The sequence below is a fragment of the Perognathus longimembris genome, chromosome 2, assembly GCF_023159225.1.
Source record: "Perognathus longimembris pacificus isolate PPM17 chromosome 2, ASM2315922v1, whole genome shotgun sequence".
Lineage (NCBI taxonomy): Eukaryota > Metazoa > Chordata > Mammalia > Rodentia > Heteromyidae > Perognathus > Perognathus longimembris.
The window spans coordinates 77,867,199-77,882,384 of record NC_063162.1 but is presented as its reverse complement, the minus strand read 5'-3'; the positions used below and the strand labels follow the sequence as shown (position 1 = coordinate 77,882,384).

General features: G+C 43.2%; 1 protein-coding gene across 2 annotated transcripts in view; it reads right to left on the bottom strand.

The window, feature by feature from the left end:
• Window positions 1–15,186, bottom strand: part of Vwc2 (von Willebrand factor C domain containing 2) — a 146,255-nt gene that overhangs the window by 111,684 nt on the left and 19,385 nt on the right. For both annotated transcript variants that reach the window (XR_007210023.1, XM_048339555.1), the window contains exon 3: window positions 2,407–2,536. Coding sequence is in view for 1 of the 2 variants with exons in the window: in XM_048339555.1 (XP_048195512.1) it covers window positions 2,407–2,536 (130 nt within the window). In the remaining variant the exon portion in view is untranslated. The remainder of the gene's footprint in view (window positions 1–2,406; window positions 2,537–15,186) is intronic.

The following is a 15,186-nucleotide window of genomic DNA, read 5'->3' as shown; positions in this document are numbered from 1 at the left end:
CAAGGCCCTAAAGTCGCAGTACCAGCACACACACACACACACACACACACACACACACACACAAAGAAAGGGAAAACTGAGGGATTGAAATCCTGACTTTTCACCGATCAGAATTATTCAAAGTAGGATTCTAGGGATAGCTAAGACCAAGACATGGCTTCTACTCATAACTGGTAAGAGAAGCATAGGCTCTTGCAGATATTTAGGAGGTCAAGTACTTCACATGCCACTATATGAGCAACTCACTAAGTATCATGAGCCAAAGAGAGAATGGTGTCCACTCTTGCTCCTCTAGGTGGGCAGCTGAGTCTAAAGATGGCTTTCCTCATCCCCTGACAGTTCAGAATTACAGTCACTTCTCCCTGACCTGGTATGATGCCAGCCCTCAAACCCAGTGAAGTTCTTCTGGCTTCTCCACAGACTTCTTCCCCCAAATAACTCATTTTTCCTAATGTAACTCTACTGACTCTCTTCTAAATCACAGGAGTGTTTTTGTATTGTATGACTGTGTGTGTGTGTGTGTGTGTGTGTGTGTGTGTGTGTGTGTAGGAGAGAGAGAGAGAAAGAGAGAAAGAGAGAGAGAGAACTAGGGCTTGAACTCAGGGCTTGTGCCATATCCTTTAGCATTTTTTTTTTGCTCAAAGTTAATACTTAGCATTTTGCTGATTAATTGGAGATAAGAATCTCATGGACTTTCCTGACCAAGCTGGCTTCAAACTGCTGCCCTCAGATCTCAACATCAGTGAGTCACTGGTGACCAACTGTAGCATTATGTTTTAAAAAGAACATACTCCATATTCAAAGGCTTTCCAGTGCCATCAATGAATTTATACATCATGAACAGCAGACAGCTAACCCCTTGTGAAGCCTAAATCTTAGCATTTTTCCTTAGACATTGTCCATTTACACATTTATGGACTCAACATACTGTGTCTCCACTGATTACATTCCTAGCACAATGATCTGTTCTTTCAGGACTAATTGTATTCAACAGCAACGTCCTTCTTCCTTTCATTTATATGTTTCAAAAGAGTTACAAATGAGCTGTGATAAAACTCAGATATGTATGGGCCTGGTATCTCACAGTTTACAGAGTTTTGCTGACATGACTGCCACACTATTTAGTCCATAGTTTTCCAAGAGAGGGCTGGGGATATGGCCTAGTGGCAAGAGTGCCTGCCTCGGATACACGAGGCCCTAGGTTCGATTCCCCAGCACCACATATACGGAAAACGGCCAGAAGTGGCGCTGTGGCTCAAGTGGCAGAGTGCTAGCCTTGAGCGGGAAGAAGCCAGGGACAGTGCTCAGGCCCTGAGTCCAAGGCCCAGGACTGGCGCAAAAAAAAAAAAAAAAAAACAACAACATAGTTTTCCAAGAGAGAGCACCAATATCACCCCGATGTAAACATCCACCCAAATCTTTATTACCATTTACAAGGCCTGTTACCACACAGCCATTCAAGCCTCAGTCTAGCAACTCAATTAACAGGCAGTAGCGTCATGCTTTAGCTCTACAATGTGCAACTAAAAACAAACGTCATGAAATAGATTGACATCTATTCTTGTGAGGAAAGGTACTCAGATAGGTGAAGACTGGGATCATGTCTCCTGACTCTTTTTTCTTCTAAGACCCTCTCAACCTCTTTTTGCCAAATTACTCTTGGGAGCCTAATCATCAGGCCCATATCCTCTAAGAAACAGTTTCATTCAATGCCCCTTAGAAAGTGATGCCCAGCATGGTGCTCAGCACCCCAGAAGGGAAGGCTCTTCATTTTCTAAATAAGGTGACACTCCTTTGATAAATAACAATAGAAGACTCCTGCCATTTCTTTTCATAAAGCCTGCTTGGCTCTTAGTTCACCATGAATGCTCAGCTTGGAATAAGAGGGGACTCTCTCCCTGCCTAATTTGCTTATGAAAAATATTCAATCATGTTCTAAATTTCATTCACTTTCTAATGAAAAGCAAATGAGGTCAACCAGTGTGTTTGATTGTCTTGGAAAGACAGAAATGGCTTTGTAAGAACATAGAGCATTAAATTAAAATAAGCGATTCTCCTCCTCCATGGTAAAAATTGAATTTCTCTCCAAAGAACTTCTTAATATCTATAAAATGTAGAGGTGGCATCAATGAGACAGAAAATGCTTAGGTACACAACTATTCCCAACTGTATGCCCAGAGTTAAAGATTGTGTGTGTGTGTGTGTGTGTGTGTGTGTGTGTGTGTGTGTGTGTATGAGAGAGAGAGAGAGAGAGAGAGAGAGAGAGAGAGAGAGCCCAAGGGAGAGAAAGATCACAACTATCACAGCTATTTAAAGTTACAGATCTGCATAAGTTCCATTCACTATTCCAGGATCTATAGTCTGGGGGGCTGGAAGCCACCCCTGCCCGACAGCTAGTCCACCTACCATTTTTGCAGATAGGGCAACACTGGTCAGGCTCGTACACAGGATCCACACACTCTGTCTGGGGACAGGCTGACACTGTGCACAGTACTTCTCCATTAGCTTCACAGCGGCACCGCTCACATGGAGATACCTGAAACACATGGCCACAATCAAGGTCAAAGCTCTCACATCTCTTCAGTCATACTCTTCTTGTGTGTGGCAATCCACACATGTGTGTTTTAGGAATGTAAAAGGAAGTTGGTGTGGCCAGTAGTTTTCCCAGCCCTGACCTAGGCATCCTGGTTGTTTAGTAGACTGCTTTGGGTGTGTAGAGCCTCAGTGGGGACAGAAGGCTTTGCTGTCTCTCTCAGTTCTATCCAGGGCAGCTTGGGTTTTCAGTGATCTATTAATCAGATTTCTTCATAAGCGTTATTTTGAAGGAATTTTTTTGCCTTAAAATTAAATAATAAATCACTACTGTTTTCTTATCCCAACCACTCCAATTCCTTTACAACAACACAGCCCAGGTTGCCATCCAGTCTACATGGAATTTTCCCAGGGATTCTAGATAAGATGCTAGAAGAGAGAAGCAGAGAGAAGGGGGAAGGGGAAACAGACTCTTCAGAGCCTGGCTGTCTGCCAGAAGGTGAATATTCTGTCTTTGAATTCTCACAGTAATCTAAACAATCATGATCAGAGCTGTTTACCAATGAGGAAACTGAGAGGCATCAAGGATTTGACTGATGCTACCTAAGACATCAAATCAAAGGCATCAAACTCTTGTCTGATATTCCATAAGGAAATGAGTTGTGTTGCTCCAGAGGGCTCACAACTGTATTTCTATGACTGTTCCACCCTCCTCCAAGGCTTGGCCTGGCCATTGGTACCATGTTCCTTTCAGTTTCAGGCTCCAATTAGCCTCTGGACTTCCCAACCATTGGCCAAACTCAGCCTTCTGGGACCATTCTGCACCACCAGTCCAGCACCACCACCACCATTCTTGGAGAGGTTGCATAGATGTGATCAGTCACATCTTCCCTAGCACCTCATGCAGGGTGTGGTATGGGGAATTCTGTTCTTGGAAACCTCCCATGAGGTGATTTTGGATGTGTGCAAGGCATAAACAGCCAATGCATCCCCAGCCTACAGATCCAGAAACTGTAAAGTGGAAATCTGCCAGTTAACAGGATGCCGTGGGAGGTGTTTTCAAGCTGTTTTCTGCTTTCGCAGGAACAGGGAAACCCCAGCTGTTTTGTGCCCAACAACGTGATGTGAATTTCAGGTTAAAAAAAGTACAAGCAGCACTCATAGATGCCTCCCCTGTCTTTGAAATGAGGAAACAAAGGACTGCTGACTGTAAGAATAAATGTCATTAGACAGTAAATATGTGTTTCCAAGCACCAGCCCATAGTCAACCTGCCTGGGCACTAGGCTTTAGATAAATGTGTCTACTTGTGTATGTGTACTTAGAGGAAAAGAAGGGAAGAGAAGGGGAAAATGGAAAGAGAGAATAGAGAAAAAGGAAAGGGGAGAAAAGAATAAAGGGGAAGGACTTTGGGGGCGTGTCTGTCCATCTGTGATTATGACTTGGCAGAAAGAAGAGGACTGATGAGAAAAGCAAAGGGAAAAAGAATGGAGGAAGGAGTTGCAGTAAGGGGAGGATAGAGGGATGGAGGGAAATGGGGAGGAGAAGGCAAAGGGAAGGGAGAATGGAGAGAAAAGGAAAGGGAAGAGAGTGGGAGAAAGAAAGGGAGGGAATGGAGATGAAGGGAGAGGAGGGAAAGGACAAGTGGAAGGGGAAAGAGAAGGAAAGGGAGAAGGGGAAAGGAAGAGAGAACAGGAAGAAAAATGGAAGGAAGAAAGGAAAAGGGTGAAGGGGAAAGACTTAGGGAGAAGTATCTCTGTGTGTATACACTTGGCAGAAAGGAGAGGAGAGAAAGGAAGAGAATCGGGAGAAGATGTGGGAGGAGAGAGAAATGGAGAGGAAGAAGGGGAAAGGAAAAAGAAAAAGGAGAGAAGACTTGGACAAAATGCAGAGAAAACTCAGGACAGAATACTGACCTGGTTAGCAATGCAGCCTTCAAAGGTAAAGTCAGTCTTCCCACAATATAAAATCATGGTTTAGTTTTGTTGTTTGTTTTGAGATAGAATCTCTCTTTGTAACCCAGGGTACCTGGAAACTCATTCCTCTTTCCTTGGCCTTGAGAATGTGGGGATTGCAGACATGGCCAATACTCCTTTATCTAGAAGACATTTTTCAAAAGTATTTTCGGCACACTAAGGTTTGGGGTACTGTATTTAATTTATTTTTTTATTTTTTGCTGTATGCACCTGGCACAATAGGGTGGGGGTCAGTCCTCCAACCCTCATGCTGCTATTACACTGTTGTTTCATTTTTATTTCCTTTCATGTCCCACCCTTTCTCCCATTCAGATGGTAGCACCTCTGTCTTATGAGTGGACATGCACAGCATGCTGGATGAGGGGAAAAATCCCCAAAAAACTTGGGAGTCAGAAAACCTTGAGTGGCAAAATTCACAGTTAGTGCATGTCCCAAACCTTCAGGTAGAAGAATTTCAGGCACAAGCCATGAAGCCCGGATGGTGAGGATTAAAGATACAAAGCTAGGCCACTGGGCCACCCCAAGGGAAGGGACAAGAGGACAAAGAAAGAGAAGGAAGAAGAAGGGAGGAGAAAGGAGTTGTCCAATATGGGCAGTGGAGAGAGTCAAGGGCCTGAAGGTCAGATAGCTACCTAGAGATGTCTGTCCTTGAGCAGGAAACCTAGTCCCCGCCCTCCCCTGGGCTGTGCTCCATGGGGACAAAGCAGCAAGCATAACAAGTTGGAAATTGGAAAGGAAGCAGAATGGGGGAGGGGTGCTGTGTCCTATCTCCAAGGAAGACTTCAGGAAAGAGAGCAATGCATCCAATGGCAAGTCAAAAGGCTCTAGGTACCTGGGCAGGAGGCCTGAGGCAACCCAGCAGCAGAACCCCATGATGGGCTCAGCCAGGCAAATGGGGCCAAGGTTGCTGGCCTGGAAAAGACTTTTCTTCCTACTCTCCCTGCTCCTCCAGTAGAAATCTCAGGGACCTCAGGCCACATAATTTGGCTCACATGTATATTCACATGCCAGCTTGCTAGTGTGTGTTTTAAAGTCATTAAGTATTGAGAAATCCTGATTCAACTATTTCCAGGTTCCTTCTCCACAATCATAGTTGATAACTACCATCACACCCTCCCTGAGCCCACCCCCCACCTCTCTCCCTTGCCCATATTCAACAGCTCCTGCCTTTCATCTTCTCTTTACTCCCATGCCAGGCTCAGCCCCTCCAGGCTTCTCCACAGTATGGCTGATAAAAACAAGTGACAGAGCTTGCCATCCCTCAGATTCCAGCTCTGTGCCCTGCTAGTCTCACCTGGGTGAAAGTCCTCTTGATGATCATGGACCCTCAGTTTCTACAAGTCTTCTCATCCAATAATGACATTCTCAACACCCTTGGCCAGTACTCAGCCATGTAACAGAATCTGCCTTCACTGTGGTTTTGTCTCTTGACTCACGGTATAGTCCAGGGTTTGAACACCTCAAGCCCAACTCATGGCTCCCAGTAAGTTCTCATCCCTGTGCTCAGAACTTCTACTAGCCCCTCAGCCCCTCCTGAGTCAGTCCCCGGTCACTTACTGAGTCCTATTCAACTAATCAGTCCTGCTTTGCCCCAGCAGACCAAAATAACGCTAGGTCCTGCCTCTAAAGTTCATGAGCACAATCCACAGAGCATAACCCACACTCACTTTTTCTCCTCTGCCTCTCTCAAGCTGACCTACCCTCTCAGTGAAGCTCACATCTGGTAAATCTCTACTGGATATAGATCTAGCTAAAACACAGGCTCCCTGAGCAGCCATCTTTTTTATTACCACAGACAGAGCTGGAGACCTCGCTCTACAAAGCCATCACGTGAACTGGTACCTAGGCCTGATGTGGTCTTCATATCAATCAGGCAAACACAAAAGTCAGGTATCTATTTGAAGTCAGCTACCCTCAGAGGAAGGGGCATCAGGCTCAGCTTTACCCTGCCACATGCAGAAAAAAGTGAGCACTAGCTGGGTGCCCTTGGATTACACCTGTAATCCTAGCTATTCTGGAGGCTGAGATCGGAGGATAGTGGTTCAAAGCCAGTCCCAGGCAGGAAAGTCTGTGAGGTAATTAACTCCAAATAAGCACCCAAAACCAGAAGTGGAGCTATGGGTCAAATGGTACTGCACCAACTTTGAGCAAAAAAGCTGAAGGAGAGCTCCTGAGTTCAGGCTCCAGGACAGGAACAACAAAAAGCTGCCACTGAACCTGAAACCATGAGTCTTCTTGTGAAGCTGGTAGGGACTCAGGATAATGCAGGCCAGCCTCTGTCACAATCCTGTGTCCAATGGAACCTTGGTACCCACCATCCCAACACAGGGCCTCAAGGTGCCTGCTACATTCCAGTAGCAGCTAACATTTGTTGGATGAAAAGAATATGATTTCTCCTGCTTGGGAATGAGAATGAAGACCTTCTCTGTCTATTCTCTTATTCAGTCCTGAGCGCATCTCTTGGGAAGGTGAAAACAGATGTGATCTGAGGATGACAGGGATGATTAACGAAGGGATACATGCTGGTCCAGGCTTCTGCTTGAAAAATTTTAGCTGACATTCATATACATGGTTTTACATGGACAAGTTTAAGTTGTTGCTCATAACGAGCAGTTCTTGTTGGAGCTAAAGAAAGTATCTTCGATGCTGAAGCGAGACAATGTTTTAAAAGGCAAACTTAGGAGGTTGAGGTCTGAGGTTTGAGATTCCAAGCCAGCCCAGGGAAAAAAGTCCATGAGACTCTTATCTCCAATTAGCCATGAGAAATATGGAAGGGGAGCTGTGGTTCAAAGTGATAGAGCACCAGACAGCACCCAGGCCCTGAGTTCAAGCCCCACAACTGAAACAAAGGAACAAACCAGAAGAACCCAACAAAACCATTGTACTTCCAATATAAATGACACTCATGAAGAAGAGATACTAATGATACTAATTTGCTGGTAAATAAAATAGAATTAACTAGAATTATTTAGGCCCTTATGATGCTCAGTAATTCTGTGTGTGTGTGTGTGTGTGTGTGTGTGTGTGTGTGTGTATGTGTGTATGTCATGATCGTACATAAGTATCAATGACAGAGTACACATTGAATCCATTTCTAAACAATCTGGTAGTAGTGAATATGTAGTGTAAATATGAAATAATTCTTTTTTTTTTTTTTTTGGCCAGTCCTGGGGCTTGGACTAAGGGCCTGAGCACTGTCCTGGCTTCTTTTTGCTCAAGGCTAGCACTCTGCCACTTGAGCCACAGCGCCACTTCTGGCCGTTTTCTGTATATATGTGGTGCTGAGGAATTAAACCCAGGGCCTCATGTATACGAGGCAAGCACTCTTGCCACTAGGCCATATCCCTGCCCCTGAAATAATTCTTAAATGAAAAGGAAGATCCATAAAAATGAATGTTGTTTAAATCACGTGTCTTATTTGTAAATTAAATACCTCCCTGCCATGATTACCTCCAGCTAGACCTCAACTTTAAAGTTTCATGTCACCTCTAAAACATTCACTATGGGGACCATACCTGCAACACAGCACTCCAAGGAATAGTAAGTTTTATTGCCCACATTCTACATTAACAAACCCAAATACCACTAAGCATCTGAGTCAAGATTTGCCTTAGCTGAATTCATCAAGGTGATTATAATCACTACCACTTCAAGAAAGCCCAGGACAAGACTCTGAAATACCACAAAAAACTAGTTGAATTTATTGTCCACTCTTCCCTTTGTCTCAAATCTTTTTCCTATAGGAAGTAGGAAGTATTTCCTGGGCACTCCCTCTTGCTCTTTGCTGGCTGTATACAGCATTTCCTCACCATCCTCCTGAGTGCCCACTTGCTTGGGAATGCAATAAACTTTTCTCAAACCCAGTATCACACACACCTTCCTGTCCCATTCTGTCAGAAAGGGAGAGTGACATGGAAGAGAAGAGAGAGAGGGCCTATCAACAACTCCATCACCCACAGAGCATCCGGCATACTTCCGGTCTGGAGATTGCTCTAGTGAAATGTGGGAGTGGGTGTCATGAAATTCCACTGTGGTGACATGCAAATGTTTGATGACTAGAAAGCAATACCATGCTGCTTGCATATGCTCATTCTACAACAGGCTAACTGGAGGCATGAAAATCCTGGAACAACTTCCCAAATCACTGTAATGCTTTCACAGAGGAGATTAGTTTAAATGCAGGGATGAAAGAAAAGCAGGAGCTAAATCTTTCTAATCTTTCAGCCTAAATCTTTCTCAACTGTATAATATAATCTCATTTTCCCATTTCTTTTATCAGCAGGGACATTGTATCTATTTTCTAACCACCAATTGTTTGAGTCTAAAATAACATCAAATAAGATTATTATGAAAATAAAGAGAAATACTGAAATCCTTTTTGTGTCCTCCCTCCCTCCCTCCCTCCTTTCTTTCCTCCTTTCCAACTTTCATCCCGTTCTTCCTTCTTTCCTTCCTTTCTTTCCCAATTCTTTTCTCCTTGTAACTGTCTTAGTTCCTGGTACCACTGAGGTTTGCTATAAACAGGGAAGACTCTATCTCTGAGGACTCTAATTCTAGTCTTGGTGGGAGAGTGGGTCAGTGAACTCAGTATGACTACTTAAGTGACCGAGTGCCACTTCTCAGTCATATCTGTATCTGGATTTTGGCATTATTATTTGAATTGTTGTTGTTTTTTGCTGGTCCTGTGGCTTGAACTCAGGGTCTGGGCACTGTCCCTGAATCTGTGCTCAAGGCTAGCACTCTATCACATGAGCCACAGCATCATGTCTGGTTTTTCTTTTTTTCTGAATAGTTAGCTGGAGATAAGAATTTTATGTACTTTCCTGCCTGGGGTTGGCTTTGAACAATAGTCCTCAGATCTCAGACTCCTGAGTTGCTAGGATTATAGGGATAAGCCACCTGTTGCTGGCTTTGAATTACTTTTGTGTTTTTTTTTCCTTCCTCCCTTCCTTCCTTCCTCCCTCCCTCTGTCCCTCCTTCCCTCCCTCCCTCCCTTCTTTCCTTCCTTCCTTCCTTCCTTCCTTCCTTCCTTCCTTCCTTCCTTCCTTCCTTCCTTCCTTCCTTCCTTCCTTCCTTGTTGGTATCTTCCTTTGTTTGAACTCAAGACACTTTGCTTAATAAGCTTGCTTGCATATGACTGCTGCTCTTCTACTTTGGCCTGGCCTCCAGCCTGGCCTTTTATTAGTCAATTGGATATGAAATCTCATGGATTTTGCCTTGATTTGCTTCAGAGCACCATCCCCTCTAAGTATCTAGGATTACAGGCATAAACTGTTATCTTCTAGCTCATATTGAGTAATTGTTATAAAAACTGAGCCAGTGTAAACTGCTGAGCATGCTTGCTATAATTTGAGTTTGCTTGTTTCCCAGGAGGTCATGTTTTGGAACCATGGACTCCACTGAAGCGCTGAGCTGGTGGAACTCTGAAGAGATGGGACCTAGTGGGAGGTGGTTAGGTCATTTGGGCCACTCCTCCTGAAGGGATTAAAGGAGCCCAGTGGGATTCTGGTTCTGTTAGTTTCTCCTTAACAGTGAGCTTTTTACAAAAAAGCAACTATGCCTCAGGAATTTTATTTCTCTTAGGGACTGCCTGCCTCATGAGTGACTCTGCGGTGTGTGTTTGTGTGTGTGTGTGTGTGTGTGTGTGTGTGTGTGTCTCACATGGGCTCTTGAAGTTGCAATGAGTGTGTGTGTGTGTGATGTCTGCCATAAAGCCATTGTCAGAGGCTAGACAACAAAGCCCCAGATCTTGGACTTCCAAGATAAATAAAGTAAACTTATTTTCTTCAGACATTCTCCAGCCCTCAGCATTTTGTTATAACATATGAAAATAAGCTAATATAGACTTGATAAATACTGGTGAAGTCAAGGAAGAAATGACTGGAAAGGATACAACAAAAACTAAGATTAAGTTGTGTAGGACATGAAATAAAAGGTTAAAAAAAAAGTGCAGCTTTGCTTCAGGAAGGCTCGCCCAAAGATCTCTACAAATTGTTCAAAGATTAAGATTGGACATTTAATCCACATAGGGATTAGAATCTGTAGGTAACAGTGAGTTGTGAACAATGAAACAGCTTCGTGTGGCAGGGGTCCCACAATGAGCAATACTATCTGTGGAACTGGAGCCAGAAAAGGCAAAGGCTGCATCAAGATTGTTTCTAATATTGAACCTGGTACAGCAGGTATACCATACTCCACTTTGTTTCTTGGGGATGATAGGTTAGAGAAATAAAATGGAAATATGCCTATTGACATGACTATTGATATGTCTATTGACATGGCTGAAATGTAGTGTTCATTAAGCCATCTGTGTATTGAGAGTTTCAACGGCGAGGTTTTCCCTGATGGTGGAATGACTGGGCAGAGAACATGCTAGAATGGTGTTAAGTAAGGTGAAGAGTATGAGGCAACCAACAGGGTCATGTAGACAGAGGATGAAGATTGAGACATGTATTCAGAGGAGGCTGCTTATTCTCCTAATTATACTAATTATACTGAAGAGGTACCACAGCAGATCAGAATTAGCAGGCAGAGAAGGGGGAGACTGGGGCCACTGAGGAAATGACATTCCTGAGACGTGTTCACTTTTCTGTGAAAAAGTTCACTGTTAAGGAAACTAACCAGAACCAGAATCCTACCGAGCTACTTTAATCCCTTCGGGAGCAGCAGCCCCAGTGAACTAACCACCCTCCACTAGGTCCTGCCTCTTAAAGAGCTCAGTGTTTCAGTGGAGCCCCTGGCTCCAACACGTGAACTCCTGGGAAACAAACCAAAACCAAACTATAGCAAGTGTGTTCATCACTTTACACTGACTTAGTTATTGTAACAATTGCTAATTATTACAACAATTACTCTGTACATGCTGTAGAGTGTGGTGTGCCATGGCCGTTGCATAATCAGACAAGATCAGCCTGCTCTTTGCAATAAGCAGCAGTAGCTGTTAAATCATAGGCAACATTTTATCCCACTGGCTGCTAGTTCCAGCAAGCATCCTCATCAGCTCACATACCAAACTTCAAGGACTGAAGATAGGGAGCCAAGCAGCATGGCTTCAGACTCCTGCATATTTATTGGTGTAAATGTTGAACAAATCACTTAGCACAGCTCTGCCTCAATGTCTACAACTGTGAATTGAATACCATGGCTGCTAAAAAAATGTGGGTTTAATTGTCCCCAAAGTACCGTCCATGTGTTCAAGACTAGGATTCTAGGTTGGTCTATTGGAAAGTAGCGTAACCTTTACAAGGCAGAGCCTAATGGGAGAACTTTAGATCATTGAGGTTGTGTCCTGGAAAGGGAGTGTGAGACCCCAGTGTCTTCCTCACTCATTTATGCTTCCTAGCCACGAAGTGAGAAGTGAGCCAATTTGCTCTGACACACACTCCTTCTGATATACTGCCTCACCCCATGCCCAAAGGCAATGTGGCCAACTGATGGTGGTCTGGAACTTCTAGAAGCCAAAAGAAGTAACCTTCTCTCTTCATAAGTTGATTGTCTCCAGTATCTTATACTGATAGTAAGCTGACAGACACAATAATCATATGTAGCACATGGGGGACAAAATGAATTAAGACATTAGAAGCATCATCAAGGCCATTTGTCACTGCAGGCAATAAATCCTGTGAAACAATTGTGAAGTGTTTCTCTCAGTTGAGAAGAAAAATGAGCAAAGTCTATTATATGGCAATTTAGAAGAGATAATCTGAATAGTCAATTAATAAAGGAAAGAATATTCCATCACATTAAGAATCAGGAAAATTCAATAAAATAAGAGAGTATTTAAATGCATTAATTTGCACAGATGAGTATATCTGATACCATCAAATTTTGGCTAGTATATATTATATATATTATATACATACATATATATATATATATATTTTTTTTTTGCCAGTCCTGGGCCTTGAACTCAGGGCCTGAGCACTGTCCCTGGCTTCTTTTTGCTCAAGGCTAGCACTCTACCACCTGAGCCACAGCGCCACTTCTGGCAGTTTTCTATATATGTGGTGCTGGGGAATCGAACCCAGGGCTTCAGGTATATGAGGTAAGCACTCTTGCCAGTAGGCCATATTCCCAGCCCTTAAAATATATCTTTTTGACAGTGGTGGCAATTGAGTTTGAACTCAGAGCTTCACAGTTGTTTAACCTGCATGCTTGTCTGGCAGGCTAACTCTTGAGACATGTCTCCCTCCCCAGCTTTCTGCTGGTTATTTTGGAGATAGGACTCTTCTGCCCAGGCTGCCTCCCAGCCACAACCCTGAGGCTCTCAAGTCTCAGGTTTACAGGAATGAGCCAGGATTGCAGGATTGAGTCATCAGCACCAAGTTTAGGTCATGAGGCATGAGAAGTCATGATGGGAGAATCAAGTATGAAAAAAAAATGTTTGAAGCCTCTCTTCCTGCCTACAGTCATATCTCTCTAGGAGAGGTATCCAAGGAGACTTTACCAACTCCTCAGGGCTCCTCTGCTCTTGCATCTGCTCTCTCTTTTCATACACTTGCAGGTACTGCTCCACAGGTAATGTAGTTACTGAAACATCTGAGGAGCAGACAAGCCTCTGGTCTATGAGCACAGCAACATCTAGCCACACACCCAACCCACCAGGACACCATTCCTTGCCTAGATGTCATTTCCTACTTAGATACAAACGGGAAAGTGTGCCCAGACACAGTTGTTCCCCACTCATCATCCTAGTTTTTCAAGGAGGCTAGAGCCAGAGGATTGAAATTAAAAGCCATCCCAGGGATAAAAGTTCACTAGTCTCCATCTCCAAAGTAGCTAGCAAAATACATGACTGGAATTCAATCTAGTATTGCCAGAAATAAAACCTCAACTTCATCAGAGGATGGAAGTGCAAAATTTTTAGAGCACAACAAATTAAGATTAAAATCCTGCTTCTACCAGTTATTCTTCTGGGACCTATCTCAAGTTACTTAATGTTTTTCACAAACATTTTTCTCTGCTATGAAAAAATATCAACAGCTTATCCATATGTTGGTAAATTATCAAAGGGGGAAAATGAATTGTATAAAAAAACTATAAAATAAATTTTAGGTTCCACTGCTCTATTAGCCCAAACTTTTATGGTATTTATTGTAACATACCTAAATACCACATTACCTGGACCATGGAATTTAAGAGTTTTATATATTGTGTTGTCCTCACCTATGTTAGGGAAACTTACCAGGTCCAAAGCAGCCATGTGGCTTCCTCCTTTAGAAAACTAAACTAAACTAAACTGTTGGAGAATAAACTTCTCTGACCAGTAGAAAACTTAGCCTGGGCACAGTTACTCAGATGCCTCATTAGCACACTAATAGGCCTGTGGGGAAAAGTCCCCCCTAATGAGTTCCTTTGTGTTTGTGGGCCAAAGGATGCCACCTTTTGTTATGAGAATCTCCCCTTCCCCTGTACAGAGTCTCCCTGAGGAGACTGGCTTAACCAGCTGCCTTTAGCAAAAGATTCTCACTGTAGATAGGAAAGTCTCTTCACAAGTAAGTGGAGAAATCTTGATCAAAGTTATTTAGTCTTGAGGAAATAGTAGCTAGGTGATAATTATAGTTCTGCCTGGACTGGTAATAGTTCCTTGTTTTGATATCAACAATCGTTGTAGTAACTACCTCCTGTAATAGGAAAGCTTTTATATTAGTTTCTTCCTTCACAGTAGTAACATCCTCCACTTTTGTATTTGAGATGGATATCATACTGTATTAATTTTTACCCTTGAAGTTGTGAAATTGATTTCTAACCTTATATAAACCCTGGCCCTCCTGAAATAAAACATGCATTGGTTCACTCACCTTGCATCCCCCGTGTCCTGACTACGGCTGCAGTTACCTGGGTCCAACACTAAACAATTTCTGAAAACTGGGTGTGTGTCAGGACTGTAATCCCAACTATTAGTAAGAGAGAGATTGGGAAGATACCAGTTCAAAGCAATCCCAGTTCAAACTTAGTGAGACTCCATCTCAATCAATTATCTGGGCACAGCGGTAGAAGCCTAAGTTCCCAATTGCTTAGGAGGCTGTAGATAAAAGGATCACAATCTGAGCCCTTCGAAGTTTGGAGATGCTTCTTGAAAAAAATAACTAAAACCAGATAGGGCTGGAGGTGTGGTTTAAATAGTAGGGTGCCTGCCTAGCAATCACAAGTCTTTAAGTTCAAACCCCAATATTGTCAAGACAAAACAAAACCTTAGATGTGTAATAACAAAAGCCATTTCAATGCTATTTATTGCAAACCTAGCAGTTTGTCATAGAGAAAGGTTAGAAACAATTGAATGCTAGTTGGTAAAAGAAAGATAAGCTCCCTGTTCTAGTAGTCAGCTAGAATGAGACAGTGGCAAAAATGGATGAGTGATTATGTATGGCATTGAATCAATGAGTCTCAAACGTATGCACTGCAAAACAGTGAGCTGCAATATCACACTCTAGGCATCCAGTGACGTTCACAAACACCATTGCCTGAGCAGATCCCACAAAACATCTGACAGGTGGTGGCTGCAGACACAATACACTCATAAGGCTGATGAGAAAATCCCTGGGCATGCAAGACTGACACGCTCACCTCAATGTGTCAGGGACAGTGAAGAGGAGGTAAGGGGAAGAGAGGTTTAGTTGTATCTATATCCTTTCACTTCATTTCATGTACTTCTGGCTTTTTCTGTGATTAACTGGACAT